Source organism: Onychostoma macrolepis, chromosome 14 (genome assembly GCF_012432095.1).
Source record: "Onychostoma macrolepis isolate SWU-2019 chromosome 14, ASM1243209v1, whole genome shotgun sequence".
NCBI lineage: Eukaryota > Metazoa > Chordata > Actinopteri > Cypriniformes > Cyprinidae > Onychostoma > Onychostoma macrolepis.
Window position 1 is genome coordinate 25026393 of NC_081168.1, and position 27239 is coordinate 25053631.

The following is a 27239-nucleotide window of genomic DNA, read 5'->3' on the forward strand; positions in this document are numbered from 1 at the left end:
CTAATTCAACATGCCATGCAAAGTCAATCTACCTTAACGTTTTCTTATATTGATATTGTTTATTTCTTACTCCTTAACAGTTCATCAGTCTCTTAATAATTTAATCTATGCCATCTCTTAGAATATTTGAAGGCCAGGTTTTTCCATCACTCATCATTAGAACCCATTTTACACATGGCTCTCGGTTCTGACTTGTACTTTCTCTTATGAAAATGTACCATTGTTCTTAAAGGGATACTCCACCCCAAAATGAAAATTTCGAGATTAATCACTTACCCTCGTGTCGTTCCAAACCCGTAAAAGCTTTGTTCGTCTTTGGAACACAATTTAAGATATTTTGGATGAAAACCGGGAGGCTTGTGACTGGCCCATTGACTGCCAAGTAAATTACACTGTCAAGGCCCAGAAAAGTATGAAAGACGTCGTAAAAATAGTCCATCTGCCATCAGTGGCTCAATCTGAATGTTATGAAACAACGAGAATGCTTTTTGTATGCAAAGAAAATAAAAATTATGACTTTATTCAACAATTGATTGTTTGAACCAGGCCAATAATTACCTTTTTTTTATTAATCTATGTAGCATTATGAAAAACAACAGCCTGCATATTTAGAAACAAAAAAAAATCTATTCCTTTAACAGCTTATCTGTTATAAAATCTACAAGTTAGACACAATTTACCAGCCTACAGTACAATGTGATATATTCTGGTAAAGGTGGTCGAGTGGTTTAAAAAGATTTTAATACATGTTAGTACACTCTCAGAAATAAAAGTACAAAAGCTGTCACTGGGGCGGTACCTTTTCAAAAGGCACACTTTTGTACCTATTAGGTTCAAATATGTACACTTTAAGTACTAATATGTACCTTTAAGGTACCAAAATGGACCCTTTAGGTACAAACATGTACCTTTTGAAAAGGTACCGCCCCAGTGACAGCTTTTGTACCTTTATTTCTGAGAGTGTACTTGTGCAAGATTGTTTTCTCCTTTTTTTCATCAGTCTTTTTAGTTTGTGCCTTTTTTAGATAATGTTCGACTTTCTCCATAGCATTTTCAAGTGGCGATTTCTAAATAGAATTCAAATGGATTTTACCATCGTGATAGGATGGCTCGCCCAAATCTTATGACAGTTTTTGAGCGATTTAAATTATTAAATTATTAATTAATAGCTTGATTCTATGTTTCCATTAAACATGGTATAAATATTGGGGGGGTTGTACTTGCTCATTTTGGTTATTGGGGTTACCCCCCATTCCCCCACAACTACGCCCCTGGATACTCCACCAAAAAAATGGGAATTTTCTCTTCATTTACTCCATCTCTGTGAGTGTATATAATGCAAGGGATAACAACTCAAAAGTTGATGCTTCAAAAGTCACGCAAAGTGATCAGGACGGTAATCCATTTGACCCCCAGTGGATGAATCAAGGTCTTCCGAAGCAAAACTAGGTGTGTTTGAAACAAATACTAATGTGCTTAAGGTTGCTATTCACTTGCATTATATGCACTCGCAGAGATGGATTAATTTTTCTAAAAAACATTTGTGTTCATCTGAAGAAAGAAGGTCATATACATCTTAGTATCCCTTTAAATATCCATCTTAGCACTTTTGGGGTGCAGCATCCCTTTAAATATTTCTTATAGTGTAAGATTGTGGTCTCAGATGTGATGGCATGGGCTCTGTATTACAATTATATAAAATATTATGGTTCGTAGCACAACCAAACTGCAGATTCACTTTGAAGTTTACATCTTTTAAATATTCAGCTAAATATTTGAATGTTACGTTGGTGTGAGAACAAACATATCAAGCTGAAACACCTCACTGATTCTGTTCCTAAATCCAAAACAAACGACAAAACATGTCACATAAGAATATACATAAGAACATTTTTGTGACACACAAAATATAAACATGTATATGTGCAAATATATGCATTCAAAATGATTAAAATCTATAAAACTCACCAGGAGTGTGTGTGTGAACCTACTGACCTCATAGCAGCTTTCAAGACAAAGCATTTCAAGACAAAGCATGGCTTTGATTTTTCAGATTTTTTAAACATTCGACAGTAGTATTATAATTTTATTTTAAATTTTAATATTTATTTGATTATGTATAAAGTATTAACTATAAGTTACATTTTCTTTAAAAAAGGCCTCTAATACTAGCTTTCTCTTATCTTTTTCAATTTGTTTTCTTTTTATTTATTATAATATATATATATATATATATATATATATATATATATATATATATATATATATATATATATATATATATATAAATCCTTGCTACATGTACTGCTTTAGGCTAACTGAGACTTGTCATACTTGCATATTATTGCTCTTTTGTTGATTTTAATTGCTTCCATTGTCCTCATTTGTAAGTTGCTTTGGATAAAAGCGTCTGCTAAATGACTAAATGTAAATGTAATGTAAATTTATAGTTTGCCCCAAAATGGAAATTAATTTAGGCCTACTCGTCCCCAAGTTGATCCAAACCTGTATTTAGAATCTGAGTTTTTTCTTCTGCTGAACACAAAAGAATATATATGAAAAATGTGTACAATGTAATCAAATAGTTTCTGGTCTCTATTGATATCTAAGTTTTTTTTTTTCTTCTTCTTCTTTTTTTGTGTCGTTTTTACAGACTATAGAAGTCAATGGGGACCAGCAACTGTTTGATTACCCATTTCTGAAAGATATCTTCTTGAGTGCACTATCCCATTAATAATGTCTTTATCAATAGAATATTCTAGTGATCTTATGTAAATTATTTCAAAATAGAAATATTGCTATTTTATAAACTAATGGAGGGTGTGGGTCGTGTTTTGCCTGTCTCAAGAATCATGGATTTCAGGACGATTCGCTATTTTAGGCTATAAAAAGTTATTTTTCCCTCCCTAACCATCCCCCCTCACTCTCACCCCACATTGCGCTCACATTTCTGTTTCCTGGACCCTCCCCCACCCCTCTGCGTCCGCAGGAGCAATGAGCCTTGATGTGATTGGCTCTCGTCCAAGCGTAGCCTGCGCTGATTGGCTGCCTCACCGGTCACACGGCTCTGATTGGTCACATTTTCGTTGCATGTTTCACCCGAATCCCGGGCACATTCAGGGACTTTAGCCTTCAAAGCGGGTGATGCAAGGTTTGTGATTGTTTTGCTTTTCTCTTTGAGCTTGATGTGTGTTTGTCAGTAGAGGCCAAACCGCGCTGATAGAGCCCTGTTTTCACTTGCTCTTTTTATTTCTGTCAGGCAGATGAAGGCGCCTGTGGAGCGGCTTCGGAGGGGCTGGCTTTCTTAGCTAACACACTTGCATTTAAGGGCACTTAGTTGTCAACACTGTGGCAGAATTCGGGTTACTATGAGTAAGTCACAGTCACTTGATATTATAAATTCATTAGTATTCCTTAATTGGCGGTGAAGTAATAGCTGGAATGCGCTTCCTGAGCACATGGTAACTTAAATAAAATCCCGACAATAGCTATAAAAGTTTAGGGATTTTTTTTTAGGGATTTACTTAGTGGTGGAGATGCAACATATGCAGGAATCCAGTCATGCATTAAATAGGTGAATAATCTATAACGTTTGATATATATATATATATATATATATATATATATATATATATATATATATGTATACGTGTATAAGTATATCCGTATAATCTGTATATATCGTTATTAACTTAAAGGATTGAATATTAATATATAATATTATATTGTAAATATATTAAAATTGATATATAGAAATGCAATTGGACTGTGAATGAGCTTGAGATTTACATCACTGAAACTGCAGCTTATTCATTATATATTACCTGTATTTTATACATACAAAGTTACACCATATATATGTTTTAATAAATTCATAAATACATTGTTTCTCATAAATATATGGTTATGAAAAAAATCCTCAGTATTCATGGGCAATCTGAAGTGTAGTACAAATAGCATTCATAAACTTTTAACATCAAGAGTTTAGGTCAAAATGATATGACATTTCTATGTGTAATAGGAAGTGTGCGAATAAAAGTGCTTTTTTTAATCTATTTAGCATATATATACCATTCTTTTCTAGTGCTGTCAAATGATTAATCGCGATTAATTGCATCCAAAATAAAAGTTTTTGTTTACATATTATATGTATGTGTACTGTGTATATTTATTATGTATATATAAATACACACACATACAGTATATATTTTGAAAATATTTACATGTATATATATATTCTTATATATTATATTATATATAAATATATAAACATAACATATTTTTCTTAAATATATACATGCATGTGTTTGTATTTATATATACACATAATAAATATGCACATTATACACACTTATATTATGTAAACAAAAACTTAATCGCGATTAATTGTTTGACAGCACTATTCTATTAAGTCCTGTGGTGTGACAAATGATTATTATTATTATTATTTTTTAAATTTAAAATATTTCCATGTAGTGTAATGAGTTAAAATAACACTATAGTTTTAGAGGAAATCTGGGATGTTACAACACATGTCAACTTCCTCAAAGTATTGTCACCTAACCTAGTAGGTGTCTAGTTACTCTAGTCTACCTTCATTGCTAGTCAGCTGTCTTATATTCATGTTTATTTACTCTGTGCAGTTTACTTTGGTCATATTTGTAGTGTCTGTTTGGCGTGTAGTCGAGCAGAACGTTGAGTGCTTTCTTAGGATCCTGTAGAATGTTGTCTGTTGTTGAGAACATGGTTGACTGGAATCACAGTGCGACCTGTGCCAAGACTTTGAGACAGAGCACAATCTTGATCGAATCACTGCATGTTCTCTGGCATCCACCGTCTAGATATTCCTTAGATACAATCTGTTAATGGACTTTGATCTAATGATGGACTGTTAGGTCTCAGCGGGTGTTTTAATGAAATTTTATTGCTTCTGCACTCCCCGTTTGCAGCCAAGTTTAATAGGATGTGTTCAGTCACACTGAATTTATTTAGGGAAATGTTATCCGTGCACCCTCTTCCCTTCAAGATAGGCGATGCGAGGGAGTTTACCCATTCGCCACGCTGCAGTGTGTGTGTGTGTGTGCGCTGGCAGGGAGGCGGCAACAGCAGTGTGTGTCTGAGGCAGCGTAATCTTTCTCAGGGGCATCTTTCTTATGCTCTTTGCCTCTCCCCACTTCTGTTTTTCCCTCTTTCGTTGTCTTTTTCAATGGGTTTTTGAGGTTTTCACCGGTGCCAGTTGCGATATTCCTCATTCATCATAGATTGTGTCCTCTGACAGCCTCTTTTCCCAGCTGTCCTCTTACCGTGGCTCAGAATTGATCTGACTGTGGTGGATGTGCGGTCTGGTGTTGAGATGGTTTTCACCTTGTTATGTCCTTGTGCTGTTTTACAAGGAGGAAATATGCCTGGTTGGTTTTAAGATATATTCCTATTAGGATTTTGCAGCAGTAAAATTGAGCAGCTCTTTATGTACGTTAGTTGAAGACAATTTTGACTTGTTTAATCACATGAAAGAAGGCTTTAGAGAACAAGTTGTACCGTAAGTTTGTGTGATGTGGCGATTATTGTTATTACAGATTTGAGGGTGTGTTACAACTCGTTAGATAGCATTTTCTGTCGTCTGGTGTCTGGAATGTTATATTGAGTAATAAAACTAGTTACTTTAGGTTTAATGATTAGGTGAAAGCTAGTCAAACCTGACTTTTCCTGAACAAATCATGGATTTTCCATTAATCTTCCTTTTGGATCAATGCATGAGCGGCCGTTTAATGGCGCAGGCGTGATTAGCCAGCTTATTCAATGTGGCCGAAGCGCTTGGATCACATACGTGACGCATACTGTGTGCTTCACTTGCCAAAACCAGCGCTCCCCTGAGGTCCTGACCAGCGCTAATGAATTCACAAAGAATGGGGCTCTTCTGCTTGAGTGCCAATCCATCTGACTTCTCCACTGGAGCGCACACACGCAAGATACAGTATGTCTGTGTTCCCAGCATGGCTTGTTATTATCATACTGTAGTAGAGGCCTGGCAGATAGCAGAAATGTAGTACAGTACGTCACTCAGCATACAGTATGTAGCCTTCAGCCTTAAGATGTAGTGTGAGGTAAACCACAAATGCTTTGTGAAAACTCAGCAATTCATTAAATATATGATAATAGGATTTAAATAGTATGTTTTAACAGTTTATGTTAGTGATGGGAATCTTTAGGCACCTCAAGATCTGATTCTTGATCTATTTTTGATTTTTTTTCTTATTAATTAAGGAGTTTACTGACTTTGAGTCCATTTTAAAATAATTAAAATAAATCGAAACAATTGTATGTTAAAGGGATAGTTCACCCAAATATGTAAATTCTGTCGTCATTTACATGTCGTTCCAAACCTGTATGCATTTCTTTCTTCTGTTGAACACAAAAGAAGATATTTTGAAGAAAAGTTGATGGACCTCTATATTAGTGCTGTCAAACGATTAATCGCGATTAATCACATCCAGAATAAAAGTTTTTGTTTACATAATATATGTGTGTGTGTACTGTGTATATTTATTATATATTTATATTATATATAAATACAAACACATGCATGTATATATTTAAGAAAAATATGTAATGTTTATATATTAAATATTTTTTATATATAATATAAATTATATGAATATAAATATATACATGTAAATATTTTAAAAATATATACTGTATGTGTTGTGCTTTTATATATACATAATAAATAAATACAGTACACGCATATATTATGTAAACAAAAACTTTTATTTTGGATGCGATTAATCGCAATTAATTATTTGACAACACTACCTCCATAGCATTGTTTCATAATATTTAAATATTTAAATAAATTAATTAATCCCTTTGAGTATTATTGAATAATTAAATATAGCTTCAAAACATAGCAAATATAAATTAATTGATCAGGTTGATCGGCAGCATCGCTAATTGCCACAGAAAATAATTTTGACTTATTTTTAAAATCAAATTCAAACATTTTCATGTAGAAAAAAAGTCGAAGTCTTTGGGGCAAGATCTTATTCTAGGATAAATGTTAAAATAAAAATAGTTTGAAAACATATCTAATATGTGGTTGTATATACTGTGACAACCGGTAGAAATTCAGCTGTACCGTTTATACTGCAATTTATGTGTGGTTTAATTAATAATTAATTCCCACACTGAGCAGAAAACTGTTCTGCAAAATAGGCGGCTATTTCCAGTGTAGACAGCTTTGTTAGTTTTAATGGGAGTGGTGTAGTTTTGAGGAGCCGTGCCACACATTTCCAGCGTAATGATGATGTAATGGTTGGTTACAGTTGCCGAGCAGCTCCATGGCTTGTTGCATTAGTTCAGAATTCAGCAGATGAATATGAGTGCATATATTTACAACAGCCTCCAACACCACTAATTTAGTCATAATGTGTTACTGTTTTGGGGTTGACTAAAGTGTTTCATAATGTAAAGCTGTTTTTTTTTCTTTTTTTGCACAATGGCAGAATAATCCTTGAGTTGTTATGAATAATAGTATCTGAAATATGAATATTTTTAATATAGTTATTACTACATGGTAATTCTACATGCATACATGTAACATACATGCAAAACGCTATCGCGATACAGTCATTGCCTGTTACTTGTAAAATGAGACTAATGTTAATTCAGAAATCATTCTGATATGCTGATTTCTTATTATCATCATCAGTGTTGAACACAATTGTGCGGCTTAATATTTGTGGAAAACATGATACATTTTTTTTTCAGGATTCTTTGATAAATAGAAATTTTATTTGAAATGGAAATGTTTTGTGCCAAATTAAATTGTAATACTGTCATGTTTGAACAATTAATGTGTCCTTGTTGAATAAAAGTATTAATATCTTAAAAAAAAACAACAACACATTTTCCCTGAACTTTTGAACAGTAAGTGCCATTAACAAAAATTCAAGCACCTCATTTCTGCTTTTAAGCCTCCAAAATGTCTCAGCTTTCATGGCAAGTTCACTGTAGTAAATTTAGCCTAGTTACTGTTTGTTTTACATACTGCGGCATGTGATAATCAGCAGCATGTAGATGGTGTCAATAGATCTTAAGCTGTATTGATACCATAACATCCTTTGACAAATTTATTTGAGCACAGTTTCACAAGAGTGGTTCACGGTTTACGTGGCCTGTGTCAACGGATGCTTTCGATTGTGCATCTATCTAAACGAAATCAGCTGAATTTGCCAGTGCTGCAACAGTAAAAGACACTATAAACAGTTTCTGTTCTACCACTGAAAGCAAATGACTCATTAAGCAAAGGCCAAAATGACTTTTGAAAACGTGAGAAAGCTAGTGAAATGGTTTTGAATTGAAATGTTCACATATTTGTGCTGATTTTGAATCTGTTTTAACAGAGAGTGGCCTGTGTGTGCGGCCCCTGACCCTGTTGGTACTCATGTTGTACCTACTTATTTTTGGAGACGTCTCTGAGCTGCTCGTCAGGACTGTAGGATTCAGTAATTGGTTTTCTGAGAGCTAAATAAGCCAGAACCATCACTGTCAGAGGCGTTTAATTAACTCTTCCTCAGCATGAGCATTCATCTACAGTGGGAAGTGACCAAAAAAAACACCCAGTTTGTTTGTTGCTTAATAATTTCCAGTCTTTTTATTTGTATTTTTCTCTTTCCGTTCTAAAAGACTATCATGAATTTTTAATAACAGGAAACGCACAGCCAGATTTGCTTCCCCCGATCTCCTTTTTCTTTCGCAATTTTCCATTATCTTTTTTCTTTTTGCCCCCTCTCAGGAAACAAAAGATCAATTTTGTGAGAGCACAGGCTCCACCCCATTCCTCTTCAGTCTTTCTTGTAGCCACCTCGCACTCGTTTCTCTCTCTCTAGCTCGTTCGCTCGCTCGCTCTTGCTCTCCCACTCCCATAAATGCAGTGACACTTGCATTCTGTGTGTGCATGCGTGTTTGTCCGAGTGAGAGAGTCGAAATAGAAAGTGAGGGAGCTGGGGGGGAGAGAGGGAGTTATAGAGAAAGAGAAAGACAAGGAGGGGTGGGAGCCAGAGTGAGCGCGTGTGTGTGCTTAAGCTAGCTACTCACAGAAAAGAAGGAATAAGAAAATTGAAGTAGCCGCCATATGCTGAGGATTTTGGTGAATGCCTTGCTGAGGAGACAGGCTCGTTTTTCCGGCGGATCCTAAGAGATGGGAAGCTCGCATTTGCTGAACAAAGGCTTGCCATTAGGTAAACGTTTACCTTTCCTTCTGCATGGGGCCACACGTGAAAGTGTTGTACGGATATCTGCGGATATTTGAGCGTTTGCTCGGCTGTCGTACAGTATTCTGGCTTCCCCTCCCCCTCTTCTTTTCCTCCTCCCCTCCTCTCTGCTCTGCTTTTCCCTCTTTCCTATTATCTTTCATCTGAACCATTCATCCACGCACAATTGCTTGCTTTCTGCTTTCTCTTTCCCGTGTGAAGACAGCATTCGTCCGAGAGCCGGGGCTACGGACCTCTGATGGCTTGCTTTATTAACTGCATTAATCTTTCAGAGCTCTAAAGATAAAAAAAAAACACACACATACTATCCACTCTGGAAAATTTGAGGGGTTGGCAAGGACATGACTCTCTCTCCTATGGCCCTCCCTCACATTGTGCAGTGGAAATGTGGCTTCCAGTTCCGGCCTTGACTTACTTCCTAATTTCAAGTCTCTTCGAAGGAAATTCACATTCTAGAAGAGTCCAAAAGAGGGAATACTTAGCCGTAGGAAGAACAGGGTGTTTCAGGATTTCGTGGAAATAGTTACGGCATTCTTTTGCAGACTGCTAACGGGCCACTATTTAATAGCTTAAAATAAACATGTGTTCGTAAGATATTTCTGATCAGATGGACCAAAAAGTACATTTTCATTGTCATATTTTTAGGAGGAGATCGTTTAGTGAAAGTTAGAATCCCTATGAATGTCATTACAGTGTTCAAGTGACTCCCTTTCCACCTTTTTGAAAAATCCCAAGTGCACATTTCCAGGAAATCTGGGTTGAGAACAATGCATTGGGCTTTCCACGAATCACAAAAAACAAGATTCACCCCACTCTGTGATGAGCAAAATCGTGTCATTAAAAAACAGGTTTCGTTCTTGTCGCACGGTGAACATGAGGCTGGGATTTGAAATTGGCTTTCATTTTCGCCAGAAGACAACAAAGGGGGGATGTCAGCTTGAATTATCGCCCGTGGGCAGTCGAGGTCTTTAGACGCTGTGTGCGACTGACCCTGTTGGTTCTTGTTGCTATGAACTAGCTAATTCAAACAGATCCAGCTCACCCTCGGGGCAGGGCAATATGAACAGAGCGCCGAGGGATTTTGACAGAACGGTGTGGTGCGAGAAAGTACCATGTGTTTTTTTCCGACGCAGGCATCTTGATTTACCTAGCTGTGATCTTACATGCAAAGACGGAGCAAAACAGTGCTTTTTCTTGACCGTAGCATTTGATCCCAGAGCTGCGTGCTTGGATGCGTCTATTACATGTTGTCGGCAGTTTGTCCTAATCAGAAAAAAAGAGATAACAGTGGCTGCGTTACAAGATAACCGAATCCTGCTGGGATGGTTTAGATGTCACTAACACATAATTTACGGTTGTAAAAGTTCACCTTCATTACAAATGGAGAAAACAGCTGGTTCTGTGTGGGAACGGATGCGTGAAAGCCAGGGATCTCTTCTCAGAGGTAAAGAGCTCTTATTTGTGCATAAACTTGTGTGTTTTGTGTGTGTGTGTGTGTGTGTGTAAGAGTGTGAAAGACTATCCTGAGAGCAGGGTGGGTGGTGCTGATAGGGGTGGGTGTGTCTGTGTCTTATGGGCATGATTACACCATGTCTGCACTTGCCAGGCTGTATAGGGTAAAATTGGGAGAGGTCACAGGTGCACATATTGTACTTTTGTTATTATATCATTAACTAATAGCTAAGTATTCTATCTAAATATTTGCACCTGAAAGATACTGATTTAGTTTGAATTATCTAAGAGGTGTTTAGATGTCTTTTATACTGTTTATACGGGTTATAAAATGTAACCAAATTTAAACATTTCTCAAATTTAATATATACTCTAGTCAACATTTGAAGTGGATCAAAACCTTTCATCAAAGTTGTCCTAAAACCTAAAACTAAAAATGCATTCTTGTCTTAGAACAACTTTGATAAACTTTTTTGATATATTATATATATTATACATACATGCATACATAGATAGATAGACAGATAGATAGATAGATAGATAGATGATGGATGGATGGATGGATGGATAGATAGATGATGGATAGATAGATAGATAGATAGATAGATACACACACATACACACACACACACACACACACACAAACTACTGTTCAAAGGGTCGGGGTTAATAAGATTTTTGAAAGAATTTAATACTTTTCTTCTGCAAAGTTGCATTAAATTGATCAAAGTCACAGTAAGGACAATGTTATAATATAATATAATGTTAAAAATGCTGTTCTTTTGAACTTTCTATTCATCAAAGAATTCTGAAAAATTGTATCACGGTTTTCATAAAAATAAAAAGCAGCACAACTGTTTTCAACATTGAGAGTAATAAGAAATGTTTCTCGATTTCTGAAGAATCGTCTGAAACTGAAGACTGGAGTAATTTGCTTCACAGGAATAAATTACATTTAAAATATATCAAAATAGAAAACATTTATTTTACATTGTAATAATATTTCACAGTATTACTGTTTTTACTGTATTTTTAATCAAATAAGTGTAGCTCCAGTGAATATAAGACACTTCTTTCAGATACATTACAAATATCGTACTGAACTTTTGAACGGTAGTTTACACATATACTTGGACTTTCCATTGACAAGTCCGTTGGTAGATGTTTTTTTTTACTGACACTAGGCAGAATGCCAACTTCTGCTACTCAGCCAAGCAGCGCATTTATCGCCAATGTCAATACAGCACAACAGTCACTGCCCACCTTTTCTGCAGCCTTGGTTCCGGAAGTATTTTCCCCATTCATTTTCTCCATAGGGACTTAAACCAACCAGCTCTGAGATGAATCAACATTACAAACACTGACTGAAAGCAAAAAATATGTGAAAACCAGAGACAAAGGCAAGACTGTGTACTGAACGTTTTTATAAGTGAATGAACTGCAGTCCCATGAAACACTGAAAATCCGGTAATTGAAAAAAAACAAAACAATTTATTATTTATTATTATTATTTTTTCAATCTATTATTTTTAAAAAAGAATTTATAATTTTTTGTTTATTATAAAACTAGTTAATTATCATTGATAATATACAATACAATATATTTAATTTTAGATTTATTCCAAAATATTTAAATATATCAATATATACAGTAAGTAGTTTGAGAATGCGGTCGGCTACAATGTTCGCAATGATTCATGGGAGCGGGCTGCTGCTGATAAGCCCTTTTGAAGTGTTTTTTTTATGGTAGCATTAACATATTTTGGTCTTCAGTGGGAGTTTGGCTTGAAGTTGATTAGCTTGACCAGCATATATTGGGTTATCACTATGAATTGATCATTTAAGTCTGAAAATATTGGTAGTCTTAGATCAGTAAGTATCGAGGAGCTTAAACAGCACAGTTTGAGGTACTGATTGAAAATCAGATCCGCAGAAGAAGCCCCACTGGTGTTCATGACTTTATTATTACACATCATCTGTGTTACAGTTTAGTCCAGCATTAACAGCATTAGTCCTTGTGATGTGTCTTTTATGAGTGGTTATAAAACCCACAACTGCTTTTTGTTTTACTGTAACAGCAGTTGCAAAAACATTTCTAATATTGAGCAATAAAACCAGGAAACAAGTGACTGCTAATACATACTGTTGTCTTTTTCTGTGTTTATGAGTCAGTTTATTTCGAGTCGTTCCATAATAACTAACCTTGGCATTCAATGTCTGTGTGTATCCTTGAGCCAAATCTAGTATTGGGTTTCATCATTTGGAAGTAGTCTTAAGGCCATTGCACACTTGAGTCCGAAATTTTCGTCCGTCATAAGCAAAATTCGGATCAGGTTCGATTTTCTGCGTTTTCGCATCCGTAGCAAGCTTTTTGATAGGAAAGGATGACGAATACAGAAAAAACGCAGACGAAAATTTCGGACTCAGTGTGCAAGGACCTTTACAATGACAGTGAATTCCCTTTACCTGTGCAGGCAAAATGACGTTTACAGTCAGCTCTCACAAGATCAAGATGTGTAACATGTGATTTCTTTCTCTCTGCAGGCATCAGGCCTCCCATAATGAATGGCCCCATGCACCCTCGTCCTCTGGTGGCGCTGCTGGATGGCCGGGACTGTACGGTGGAGATGCCCATCCTGAAGGACGTGGCCACCGTGGCCTTCTGTGACGCCCAGTCCACCCAGGAGATCCACGAGAAGGTATCTAGCACTTAATGTCACTTGCTGTTTTGGTACTGTAGCACTTTTCATTTTCGTTGTTGTGTTATTCTTGTTTTAAATTGCTTTGAAGAAAGCATCGGCTAAATAAATGTCAATTTCACAGTTCAAAAAGAAGCCAAAAATGTTCAAAAGTAACTTTCTCCACCTTTGAAATGTCTTTTCTTTTCTGTTGGCTTAACCAAGACCGTGTTGGCAGAGAAAACTAACATAAACCAATAATATCTCAGCCTGCTTTTTCACCAATCCAATCTAGATGAATAAAACAAACTCCTGCTCATTAATTCCCACTATTTCACTAAGGAATATGTCACGCCACAGAAGTAAAATGCATTGTGAGTGCTGTTCATGTGTTTAAGATTTATTACGACTGTGTGGAGTGTTGTTTTTTCACCACTGGTTTGTACAGATTAATATATCTTGTAATATATGTCGGAGTATGATTCTGCAATACATCATAGATCCCACTGGCTCGACGTGATGGAGCCTCTTTGGCTTTGTTACATGGAAAAAGCACTTCATCTCACAGGCTAAAAAAGTAGATTGCACAATAGGGTAATATTTATGAGGCTATGAGCGTTTTTGCCAGAAATGAGTAGAATGATTCATTAGATGAATTCACTGGGTAGCGTGATGAAATCTCACAGCCATCCTTCCCGCTGTACTTAATTATTTCATTCTCAATCTCACTTGCTCGCAGCTATTGATCAATCATTTTCTTTAGCGTTTGTTAAAGCTAGATGGGCGGAATCAGATCTGTCATGTTTTGAGGTTTCATTGTGAAAAAACTCATTTCTCTTTGTCAGTCGTTAAGAATAATGTGTGACATGATTCTCAGCAATGAACTTTATCCGACTCTAATGTCATATGGTCAAAAATAAACCATAAACTAAAGACTTTTAGAATGTAATTTATAATGGCACTTATAATCTATCTAATCTAATATATTCAGAGTATAGTATTTCACAAAATTACAGTTTATAGATATAGATTTCATATTTCACACACACACACACACACACACACACATGCACACAGATATATATATATATATATATATATATATATATATATATATATATATATATATATATATTAGGTGTAACGGTTCACAAATACAGGAAAAAAAAAATGCCAGAGAAATTTCCTTGATTTTTTACTTATAAGCCATTTTTTCTAAAAGTGTGCATCACCTTTAAGTCATTATTTTTTACATTTAAATAAGTCAATAAGACATTTGGGCTGTTGCCAAGCAAATGAAGTCAGTATTGACAAAATTCATCTTTGCAATGCAGAGGAAACTACATCTGAATGGCATTTAGATGCTTTTACACACTGTTTAATGCAGCTCTGAGGGACATGTAATGCTTTAACCTGCAGTTACAAATGCATAAATAATGTTTTGATATTTTAAAAATAAAACGTTGACAACTGATGTTTGAAATGAATAAAAAAATTAAAAGATACTTTAAATGTGAAATTAAAACCGTCAGCAAGTCACTGTTAACGAGTGAGTCATTGCGACTGAACGAATCATTTAAACGGTTGATTCATTCAGGAACGAAACGCTGTCATGTTGCTCAGAGACGCAAAGCAGTGTTGTGACTGTGTTTGGAATTACTTTTGTTGTCGAAATAGAGCAAAAACATTTTGCTTATTGAACTGTTGTAAAAATCATTTGTAATCATGCTGATTTTTGGAGAGAAAAAACGGCACTCTTCTGTGATACTGATTAATAACTTAATGAAATTATGTAAATATATACATTTTCTGCCCCCATATCTTGAATTTTGTGATCATTCCAAATGAATTTTAATAGACTGAATCATGCAGTGAAAGAACACACACTCTCTATGCGCACACACACTAGTCTAATAGGATAATATGCTGTAATAGGATTAGTCCAACGAATCGTTCGGTTTGTAATGCGTACATATATATATATAATTTTAGTATTTCACAATTTTTTATTTATTTATTTGATTAAGTAAATGCAGCTTGGTGAGAATAAGAGACTTTCAAAAACATTTACAAATTTGATCAACTCCGAACTTTTAAACAGTAGTGTATGCTAGTACATTTTTGTGTATATTTATAATTATACTATTGTTCATTGTTAATTCATGTTTGTTCATAAGAGGTAATGTTAATTTTTACAACTTTGAATGTTTAAATGTATTAGTTTATGTAAAAATGAACATTAACCAAGATTAATAAATGCTGTAAAATGTTGTTCATTGCTATTTCATGTTCAGTGGTAATGTATAGAACCTCATTGAACATTTATAAAAATAGAAATTTCTATATACAAATGATATGTAATATAAAATGTAGTGAACAGTTTAATACTTTGTAATCAAGCATAGACAATTACAATTTCAGTTGCGGTATTATTTGCTTGCAATATGCAAAATCTGAAGGAGACGATAATATAAATAAATAAAATGCTCATTTTGGCTAGTAGTGGAAAAAAAGCACTATTGACCCATACAGGTGTATGTGTATCAAATACAACTGGCTGGAAAAAGAGCAAGTGCACAGTTTGATAGTGTGTTCATACACAGAGGAAAGTTGATTTTCTGCTGTCAGTGTTATCTAGAGTAACTGTTTTTTTTTCACTCTACCCATGAACCTAAATTAAACTCGCTTGCTCCATTCATTCAACTGGCTACACACGAAAGACCAGCCATCGCAGGCCACCATAAATCATTCACTCTCGGTCTCAACACAATTCGCTTAATTCCATGTAATATAAACATTTGCTCCATCTCGATGCGCTCGTGCTCATTCAGATCGTGGCCGGGGCCCACACATTTTTTCTGCTGATTTGTCGATTGCTGTTGGCATGTTTTGTGTGGTTCTGGGTGGCTGCCAGGTTGATTCTCAAAGAACACTCCCCAGGCTTGCACAGACAGATGGCACTCCCTTTCTGCCCCTTCCCACAAACCTACAAAGAGCCTCCTCATTTGACTGCTTTAACCGGCCGCTGTTGAATGGACAGAAACTATACGGAGAAAAGAGCTACTGATAAGATAGAAAATCAATCGTCTTCTCTGGGAGAGAAATTATTAGCGGATGATAAAGTGACGTGAAAACTGTCTACTAAAATTTCATTCCGTTTCATTCTGTTGCAGCTCATAAACAACACTGATTGCTTAATGCGGTGATTTTTCTTGATGGGTGTCAAACCAAATGATGTTTTTCATCATCAACCACAGTTATAATGTGATAAATCTGTTTATGTTGTGTGTTACTCCAGATCTTAATGGTTTATTAGATTATGTCAAGTGACTTCAAGTAAACTGATTAATCATCATGAACCCTTTGTTAGTGAAGTTGTACAGTGAAGTTATTGTTTTTGGTCATCAGCAGAAAACTAAATGTGTTGAGTCATAATAACAGCAAATCATGCTGAAGACTTTTAGTGTTTGTCATAATACTTTCCTCTAAAGAGTTTTCCTCTACCTCAGGATTTTCTAATCAGATTAACAACGTAAAAACATGATCCTGGAGTGCATAATTAGCTCATGACAATAAAACACATCCCCACATTCTCATTGCCTGGGTTATTATCGTTTTTATTATCGTCATTTCAGTTAGTTGCCAAAGTAACATTTCTCAGTTAGCTTACATTTGAAATAAAATAACTAAAACTAAAATGTAAATATTAATAAATATATATAGAAATGTTTTTTAAAATACAAATAAAAACTAATAAAAATGGCAAAAATTACAATTTTTTTTATATAAAAATATGTTTTAAAAATTAAATTAATTCAATCATAAATTGTTTCTGAACTTTCCAATGTGTGCAAATAAAAATGCAAACAAACATATAATGCATACAATAATATAATATAATATAATATATTCAGGTTTTTAATTTTGGGGTCAAATATAGCCTGGGCATGTTTGATGGGGTGAGAGTCGCCCATTAAATGTGTGATCATATCTTTAAATATGTCTGAGTATGATTCTGTAGGACTGGGATTGAGCCCATATCAATACAGCCAGTTTTTGAAATTAATTCTTTTGAAATCTTTTTAATGATCTCAATTTAACTGGCTTAATGTCTGCTGATATGAAAGTGTGGTAGAACCTGGAATCCTGAAATTAATTTCATTGCAGCTTCTTGACCAGGGTGAAATTGGCTCAAGCCTGTGATGCTATGCATATTAAAACTATATTATGAAATAATAATAATAATGAAATAACTCACACTGTGAGCATTTGAATATTTTAATAAATATATAATAGGGAAAAAATGAATTTTAAGGAGCATTGCACATGACATATATTTATTTATGTTGTGGCCATGACTCATGTTCCCTCATTTTAGTTAAATTGTTGCCCCAAATTTAGAATCCATTCCCTTGTTTTAGTAAATTGTGGGCATATTGTACTACTTTGCTCTCTCATTTTAGTTAAATCAAAACCAGGGAATGGATTAGTACAACATGTTCATGATTTTCTAAAACGAGGGAACTAATTACTATGTTGGGGGAACAAATTCTTAATTCAAGGCCGTGATAAATATATTTTTGTCCTCATGTCATGTGCGAGGCTCCAGAGATTTTGATTCACTGTACTTTCTCTCAGTTTGAGAGCTGTTCTACTTGTGACTGTCTCCTTTGCACAGACTGACTGTAGTTTGTGTCCACTCTCTCAGGTATTAAATGAAGCAGTGGGTGCTCTCATGTACCACACCATCACCCTGATGAGGGAGGACCTGGAAAAGTTCAAAGCACTTCGTATAATTGTCCGCATTGGGAGCGGCTTTGATAATATCGACATAAAGTCTGCTGGAGACTTAGGTAATGGTTAAACATGTTTTCTATTACATCCCACACATTGCACGACAGTGTGTGTGTGTGTGTGTGTGCTTGCTGTATGAAGAGTCTGATTGTAATCTGTCCTCATCTGCAGGAATAGCAGTCTGCAACATGCCAGCAGCTTCAGTAGAGGAGACCGCAGACTCTACCATGTGTCACATCCTAAACCTGTACCGACGCACCACCTGGCTGCACCAGGCTCTCCGTGAGGGCACGCGGGTCCAGAGCGTGGAACAGATCCGGGAGGTCGCGTCTGGGGCGGCCCGGATCAGAGGAGAGACGCTGGGGATCATTGGCCTAGGTGTGTTGTCTCGCATATCCAGACGTTTGACTCTCGACATGAAGTCTGATCCATATTCTGGCCAAGAACCACCCACTTAGACAGAAAGAGATCCTCGGAACGAGATATAAAGTAACCAGCTGCTGTTTGTTTTTACGTGCTGTTTAGGGGTGAGTAAATCTGAATACACTGGTTCAGACAGAAAAAAACCCAAAACATTTGAAATTCTATTTATGAAGCCACCAGTGGCTATGACGATAACAGAGAGGAAACTATTGGTAATGTGTGTAGACTATGTGATCTGCATTTCTGTAATCATTACAGATTTTTTTTTTCTGCTGGTCAGTGGACTTCTGGAGCCACTGAAATTTTATTTATTTATTTATATTTGTCTATTTATTTATGAAAAATTAATTTTTATTTTTAGCAATGTATTTTTTTTCCGTATATGTATATATTGATGTATATATCTTCACAATGGAAAAAAGATATATATATACTGTACAAAGAAAAAAATATATAGTTCATATATATCAGCAATATATTTTAAAGAAACAAATACTTCAATTAAACAAAAGTAAAATAATTCAAATAGATATATTTATTAAAGAATATGTCAAACAATTCTAAAAAAAGGTAATTTTTATATTTTTTCAGAATTGTTTGACATATTCTTTAATGAATATATCTATTTGAATGTCTACTGAATTTCTATCTACCTATCTATTGAATATATATATATATATATATATATATATATATATATATATATCACAGGTTCATTAAAATATTAAGCAGTACAACTGATAATAATAATTTCAACATTTATTATAATAAGTTTCTTGAGCAGCAAATCAGGAGATTAGAATGATTTCTGAAGGATCATGTGACACTGAAGACTGGAGTAATGATACTGAAAATTCAGATTTGATCACAGGAATAAATTACATTTTAAAATATATTCAAATAGAAAATAAATGTAATACAATTTCATAATATTATTGGTGTTACTGTATTTCAAGTGAAATAAATGCAGTCTTGTTGAGCATAAGTCTTCCTGAACTATTACATATAATACATAAAATAAGCTGTATAAATAATACAGCTATAATATAACTCAATTAATTCCTAAACACCCTTGTGCTTGAAATTCAAAACAAAACAATAAAACAAAGCTCACAGAGGCTCGTAAGGATTCATAGTGTAATATTGGGACCTTTTGAATAAAATTTTTTCCCCCAGGCTGTAGGAAAAATAACACAATAAAACAGGTTTCATTTGAATGAAACCTGTTTTTTTGTAGAGTTGTCATTTTGTCATGACATGACAGTGACAGGCATTGCACTGAACTAATGTAATACAGAAAAACAAAGTCCTTTCATTCATGGCTGCTCTCAGGGCGTGTTGGACAGGCGGTGGCGCTGAGGGCCAAAGCATTCGGCTTCAACGTGATCTTCTACGACCCGTACCTGTCTGACGGGATGGAGCGAGCCCTGGGGCTGCAGAGAGTCAACACCCTACAGGACCTGCTCTTCCACAGTGACTGCGTCAGCTTACACTGCAGCCTCAACGAGCACAACCACCATCTCATCAACGACTTCACCATCAAACAGGTGCCGCCTGCAGCCACTCACAAGCTCAAGAGCATGCATGCGCTGGAGCCACAACTGTGTATCATCATTACTGTGTGTTGATCGCAGATGCGTCAGGGCGCCTTCCTCGTGAACACGCGTGGTGGTCTGGTGGATGAGAAGGCTCTGGCCCAGGCTCTGAAAGAGGGCAGAATACGAGGAGCAGCCCTGGACGTCCATGAGACAGAGCCCTTCAGGTGAATAACAGCAACATGCGATGTTTAAGAATCGTGTTGTTTTGACATCTTGATGGATTGCTTGCTCCAAACCCCATTTCTGTTCCACACCCTGCCTCTAGCGTTTTTTTCACATTGTTATTTGGCTTCAAACCCCATAAAACATGCGTCTGTTTGCTACAAATATTTGCAAAGAATGTGAGCTGTTTCCCAAAGGCAGTTTCAGGAGACAAGCAGCAATAAGAAATGACACCATAAATAGTGGTTCACTTTTAAAAATGAGGTTAACTTGCTCTCATACCAATTGTAAAAGCCAGTGTTATTTTAGTATTGTTGTATGTATATATATTTATTATTTTAGTATGTGTTTACTATTATAAACACATACTAAACACATACTAAATATTATATAGAAAATATTATAATATTATATATTTTTTCACTTTTCATTGTAATTTCAGTTGAATTTTTAGTAATTTTTTGTGCTTTTGTCATTTTTATTAGTGTTTTAAAAAAAAATACTATTTATCTTTAATTACTTTTTAATTTCAGTTTTAGTTTTGTTTTACTTAATTTCAGTGCTTCAGCTTATTTTAATAATAATATTTATATTTAATTTTATTTCAGATTTATTTCAAATAACGAAAAATGTTTTAAGTAGATTTAGATTCAGTTAACAATTAGGTCTAAAATACGATTAAAATTACAATATGTGCAGATTAATTCATCTTAATTATTCTAGGGATGCACAGTATTGGATTTTTGCTGATATCCAATATTTTTCAACTCATTTTTTGCCGATACCGATATATTTCCTTTTGTTGAGAAACAACGCCATGTCTCTCCTGTGCAGTGATTATAAACAATGTTTTTTTGGTTAGTTTTTAACAAAAACTTAGAATTAAATAAACAATAATGAAGTTATTTTATAATGAGAGTACATTGAAAGCTTTGAAAATAACTATAAATCAACTATTTATCTATTTATTATTTTTCAGACAGATGCAGTGGTAAACTTAACATTTTGGTTTGAATATTTAACATTTGTAGATGGTCTATTTAAGTTTTCATAATCTGTTTTGGAAAAAAGCATATTACACATTAATGAATAAATCTGTTCATTATATTCATTATAATATTATTACTATTCTATTCATTATAATATTATTATTTAGTAATTATTTTTTACAAGTGCCATGTTTGTTATTTATAATCATGTAAGCTATAGCTTCTGAAAAACATACTCATATCAAAACATACTCATAATTTTATAACATCAATTACTGCTTTATTTAATCAGAAACACAATCTTACATTTATTTGTGTATTTTACTTTCATTTTATTTACAAGTAGGCCCCCTAAGTAAATAAGTGCCTTACCGGACGGGCATTATAGACCTGGGAGAGGCTGTTGTTGTTGCTGCATGTGCTAGTGGCGGTTGACTTTATCGCGCAAAAGTTTGCTTCAAGAATGACCACACTGTTGACGTGATTTTAGCGCTAGCACACCCTCAGCACATCGGCAAGGCATATTGCATCATTTTTGTATCAGGCCGATGCTGATATTTACATTTTAAGCCATTATTCTGATAACGTTCCGATAATATCGTGCATCCCTAAATTATTGCACATCAATTTGGGCTTAGAAATTACCCCCAAAAAGTCATTATTGTGTTAAATAAGAAAAGCCTGGAATAGACATTACAATTTAAGTAGCTTTAGAAATAAGAAAATAACTATTTTGATTCAACAGAAAAAAGAGATGTTATGCTTCAACAGTTATGCTTTGGCTATGTTTGGAACTATTTTAGTTGGCAAAATTGAGAAAAAGCAAACAATACTATGTCTAAAATGTAACACATTATTAACTTGTTTATTGTACTGTTGTATAAAATCAATATTACATTTGCAGTAGCCAAGATATTCTGATTAAAGTAGTACTCTTGCTTGGGTGATATTGATCATTTTTGCTCTCAGATTTAAAATTTTAGGGGCATATAATAGACTCACACAGTCAGTCATTGTCCTGCATAATATTCGACAGCAACTGCATGCAATGTAAAATGACACAGGTTGCGTTAAATGCGCTGGGTAGTAACTGATTACATGTAGCCTGGATTACGTAATCGGATTTCAAAAATCAAGTACTTGTAATTAGTATTATAGTTAATTTTATAATGCTTATAATCACATTAAAGTTAGTTTTTCATGGATTACATGATTACATATTATTCACACTATGGCAGTAAATCATTCATAAATTATTGATTATCTCAAATTTTTATTTTAATCCTTTTTAAAATTTCCTTTCTAAAAATTCTACTGTGTAGCTTTGACTATACTCACAATATAGAATGATAAATAATAATAAAAATACACCTTTCAAGCAATTAGACCTTGTATGAAACACATATTTATGATTTAATTATTAGCTTTTTATCAACTCACAAACCCACTGCAGTTCTTACGTTAAGCCCAGTTTGGGAAACCGTGGTTTAATGTAAGGTTAAATGTCTTTTATAGTTTTGATATCAAAAACTTTAATATGTTTTCTTTCTCTTTGCTTTTTAATATCAATATGATGCAATTAATTGTAAGTTTAAAAAAGTAATATAAAAGTAATATAAAAAGAAGTCAGAATACATTACCTAAAATGAGTAACCTAGATTACGTTACAAAGTACAGTTTCCATCATGGAACATACATAATCTGTATGTTCCATGTGAATAATGTTGAATGGTGTATAATGTTACAAAAGCTTTTCATTTCAGATAAATGCTGATATTTGGATCTTTCTATTCATCAAAGAATCCCGAAAAAAAAAATGTTCTCAACTGTTTTAAATATGGATAATAATAATAATAATACAAATTTTCTTGAACAGCAAATCAGCATATTAGAATGATTTCTGAAGGATCATGTGACACTGAAGACTGGAGTAATGATGCTGAAAATTCAGCTTTGATCACAGGAATAAATTATATTTTAAAATATATTCAAATAGAAAGCAGTTATTTTAAATAGTAAAAATATTTCACAATATTTCTGTTTTTGCTGTACTTTGGAACAAATAAATGCAGTCTTGGTGAGCAGAAGAGACTTCTTTAAAAAACAATTAAAAATCTTACTGCACAAAAACTTTAGTAAACTTTAGCCTCTAGAAAATGATTTTTCCTCATCCAGTAAACATGAATAACTGGAAAGCTCATGAAAATGAATTGGTCATCTTGTGAAATGTCCTTACACTGAGGTCATTCTCACCCAATGAGCGCGTCAGACTCTCTTATACAGCTGTATGTTTGTGTCAGTTTCAGCCAAGGTCCTCTTAAAGACGCACCCAACCTGATCTGCACCCCTCACGCAGCGTGGTACAGCGAGCAGGCCTCCATTGAGATGCGTGAGGAGGCGGCGCGGGAGATCCGTCGGGCTATTACCGGTACGTCAGCACACGCCGCTATCTGCATCACTCTACTGCATTTATCAAATGATTCAAGAGCGCTGGGTGTCTGACCTCTTTCATCAGCCGAGTGAAATCCATGTTCTTTAATTGCAGCTCTGCAGGCTTGATGTGCTGTGATCAATGACTCAGGGTTTGCTGTAATGAAGCTGTTTTCCTCCTCCAGGTCGCATTCCAGACAGCCTCAAGAACTGCGTCAACAAAGAGTTCCTCACACAGACCACGCACTGGGCCGGCATGGACCCGGCTGTTGTTCATCCAGAACTCAATGGAGCCTACAGGTACAACAAACTACTGAATAATTCATTCATCGTAACTGAATTCATATTCATAACTGTATCCTACATTCATAACATTCGTAACTGAATGTAGGATACAGGTGGTGCTGTTGTTTTGTATTTGCACAGAATTTCTTTTTTTACCAGGACTTCTAAGTAAAAGAGTAATCCACAAATGGCCATGTAAAATTACTTTATATGGTTAAAATTAGTACTTTGGAATTCTCAATATTGTTCCTGGTCTTATTGCATGCTATTAGAAGATTCTTCTAATCTTTCTTCAATAAATGTCAGAACTTGTGAAGCCTCTGAAATGCCTATGCCATGCGTGTTGGGAAAATGATTAGTTAATGTACCGATAAGGGTTCATTGCCCATTATGATATCTAGAGTGGACAGTAGCCAGTATGTACTGTACTGTATATTAGGGGTGTAACGGTACACATATTTTTGGTATTGTTACTTTTGAAATGAAACAAAATCTCACCTTTCAAAGTGAAAATTTCATTTTTTCAGGAAATTTAAACAATAAATTGACGCTCTTTCCTGTGGCGTGACAGATCGCTGTATTACGCCTCAAACGGCAGCGCAGAGCGCGATCATCCCTTCCTCTTTACTACTAGTTTTAACTTGAAATAAACACGAATGAACATCTCACGCCTCATGTAATCGCACAAGCATTTCATTTACCTCAGGCAAGTCATCAGTGTCCACAGCTTGTTAGTTTACTAGAGAAATTAAGTCTAGAGAAGAGAATTTCGAGAAATATTAGACTCTATATTCATTATATTTTACGTTACCTGTTAGTAATGTCTTAATTATTGTGTGTTTAAATAAATCTGTTATGAAACAAGTTACGACAGCCACTGTGTAATTGAATATATTTCAAAAGCAAATAGAAATTTTATAATTTAGAAGTTAATTTAAAAATTGCATCATGTGGAATTTATGTTTGTATACAATTTGAGTGTTGATTGTTTTATATATATATATATATAAAAAATAGTAATTAAAGTTTGGGCTCTGTTGTTAATTGTACCCTTGTAGTAATGTAAAAGAGCTCCCTATAGTTTAGAGCATAAGCTGAGGTAGATTTTTATCCCTAGAAAAATTTCAATTATAATTGAATTTATTTAAAGAAAGAGCAATTTGTTCAGTAAACCACTGTTTAATAAAAAAAGCAATTTTATGTTTAGTTTTTTCCCCCTGCTGTACTGAAATCATACCGAACAGTGACGTCAAAACCGAGGTACGTACCGAACCGTCATATTTGTGTACCGTTACACCCCTACTGTATATAATAAATAATAATAGAATAGTAATTCATTTTTAAAACAGACACACAGGACATTTAAAGGGTTCCCCTTTTTTTGAAATTTGTTTAAAAATGATTTAATAGTTTTGATTCAGACTGATTCACTAATGAATCATTCAGACCAGTATGTGAATCTGTTCGACTGATTCATTGAAAAGAGCCAATTCAAGTGAACAATTTGCTCATGAATCAGTATGACTATATAACTATTATAGAGTCTAGAGTATAACTATAATGCACATTCACGATTGAAATGTTTGAAAGGTTCATTACTTTAACCTGGTTTTATAGACTTTTTTTTTTTCCCATGCCACGGTAAAATCACTGTGACACGGCTTATAAAAGACACACACACAAAAAAAACTTTGAAAAAAGCATTTATGACTGAAATAGGACTTTTTTAAAAATGATGCGTCTTTACTGTCACTGTTGATCAATTTAATGCATCCTTGCTGAATAAAAGTATTAATTTAAAAAAAAAAAACATACTGACCCCCAAATTTTTAAACCAAGATTATAGAATATGATGCATCACATCATATGTGTGATATATTTAAGCGTGGCTCATCCAATCAGATTGTAGAGCTGGAAGTAACCCTCCATTTATAATCCAACCTTATTGCAATCCACGATTTAATAGAGATTTTAAGAGAGATTTTAATTTGGCTTAAATGCCAAATTATACTTCTTTTTTATTATGCGTATGTTAGCGTACGCGTATAGTCGTACGCACAGCCTTGCAAAGTATACTTCATTTGACTCGTACGCGTGCACAGACGTTCGATGCATGCACTTTGTGCCAAATTGCAATACCTCTCCTGGCCTAACGGGGTCAGTGTTTGCACAATCTCTCGTCTATGTAGGCCTCCATTATCGCTGTAGCTAACCCCGCATTCCAGTTTGTTCTGTTTATGCAGTTTTTCTTCAGCTACCTTGTGAATCGATTCCCTTCACGGCAGGGTTGCCACCTTGCAGATAAACTAATTACTGCAAGAGAGTTAAATGAGCATGTGCGTCCTGCGCGTCCAAAATCCGGCGGTGCGCGTACAGTACGCACGTGCTATTCGCGTCACGCGCACTGTACGCTGTCCCTCGCGTACACGTAAAAAGTGAAGTATGCATTGGCCTTTACTGTAGGGGCCATCGCTGTGATGCAGGTGTTGCTGACACTGCCGTTAATATTCTTGCCCTTCCTCAGGTACCCCCCAAGCGTAGTGAGCCTGGCTTCAGGGGGTCTGCCTCCGCCAGTGGAGGGCATCATGCCAAGCACCGTGCCCATCACCCACAGCCTGCCCACTGCAGCCCACCCTCCACACGCCCCATCACCCGGCCAAACCGGCAAAGCCGAACCCGATAGAGAGCAGCACCCCAACGAACAGTTGTAGCCCCCTCTTCAAAGGCTCTCCGTACCACTATAGAACTCTCCTGGTCCTTCTTTACCCCAAAGAAGAGGAGCGGAAACAGGCTCCCGGGCTCAGAACCAGCCACTAAAAACAACCACGACTTCGAAGTAGCCAACTCTTTGACTGAAGGTTGTGGACTGCGCTCTTTGAAGTATCTAGTGGGAAAAAAACAACAACAAAAAAGAGAAAATCTTGTGGATTTCAAACTTCTCCCTGATGCAAAATCCTGCTGTTTTAGATTGTAGTCTGTCCAAGTGCAGTGGGCGATCTTTTATCTGTTATTTTGTCTGTCTAATGGGTTTCATTGTTAAAACAACAGTAGCTATTACATGAATGTAACCTGTTTGTGTACAGTTTTTAGGACATGATCAATGGTTTGTTGATGAGAAAAAAAACTGAAACAGCATTAAGGGAGGCATCTTACCAC

At 35.1% G+C, this 27239-nt stretch overlaps 1 protein-coding gene across 5 annotated transcripts; it reads left to right on the plus strand.

Annotated features, from left to right (window-relative positions):
• Window positions 1–3090: 3090 nt before the first annotated feature.
• Window positions 3091–27111, plus strand: LOC131553089 (C-terminal binding protein 1). Of its 5 annotated transcripts, none has more exons than XM_058797466.1 (10): window positions 3101–3151; window positions 3260–3372; window positions 13269–13423; window positions 18111–18255; window positions 18368–18574; window positions 19952–20166; window positions 20254–20381; window positions 23669–23796; window positions 23984–24098; window positions 26608–27111. In XM_058797466.1, the coding sequence occupies exons 2-10, from the start codon at window positions 3369–3371 to the stop codon at window positions 26792–26794; spliced, it is 1284 nt and encodes a 427-aa protein (XP_058653449.1). In that variant the 5' UTR covers window positions 3101–3151; window positions 3260–3368; the 3' UTR covers window positions 26795–27111. The 5 variants fall into 5 exon arrangements, with proteins under 5 accessions (XP_058653448.1, XP_058653449.1, XP_058653447.1 ...); XM_058797468.1 differs by lacking the exons at window positions 3101–3151; window positions 3260–3372 and adding exons at window positions 9260–10716; window positions 25291–25343 and having other exon boundaries at window positions 26608–26746; XM_058797465.1 differs by lacking the exon at window positions 3260–3372 and having other exon boundaries at window positions 3091–3151.
• Window positions 27112–27239: the final 128 nt, after the last annotated feature.

Excerpts from the sequence above, each read along its gene's own strand:
- LOC131553089 (XM_058797463.1), top strand. The coding sequence starts at position 10,653 with ATGGAGAAAACAGCTGGTTCTGTGTGGGAACGGATGCGTGAAAGCCAG. Across the intron at positions 18,575-19,951 it reads GCTGGGGATCATTGGCCTAG|GGCGTGTTGGACAGGCGGTG; the intron begins GTGTGTTGTCTC and ends GGCTGCTCTCAG. Across the intron at positions 23,797-23,983 it reads GATCCGTCGGGCTATTACCG|GTCGCATTCCAGACAGCCTC; the intron begins GTACGTCAGCAC and ends TTCCTCCTCCAG.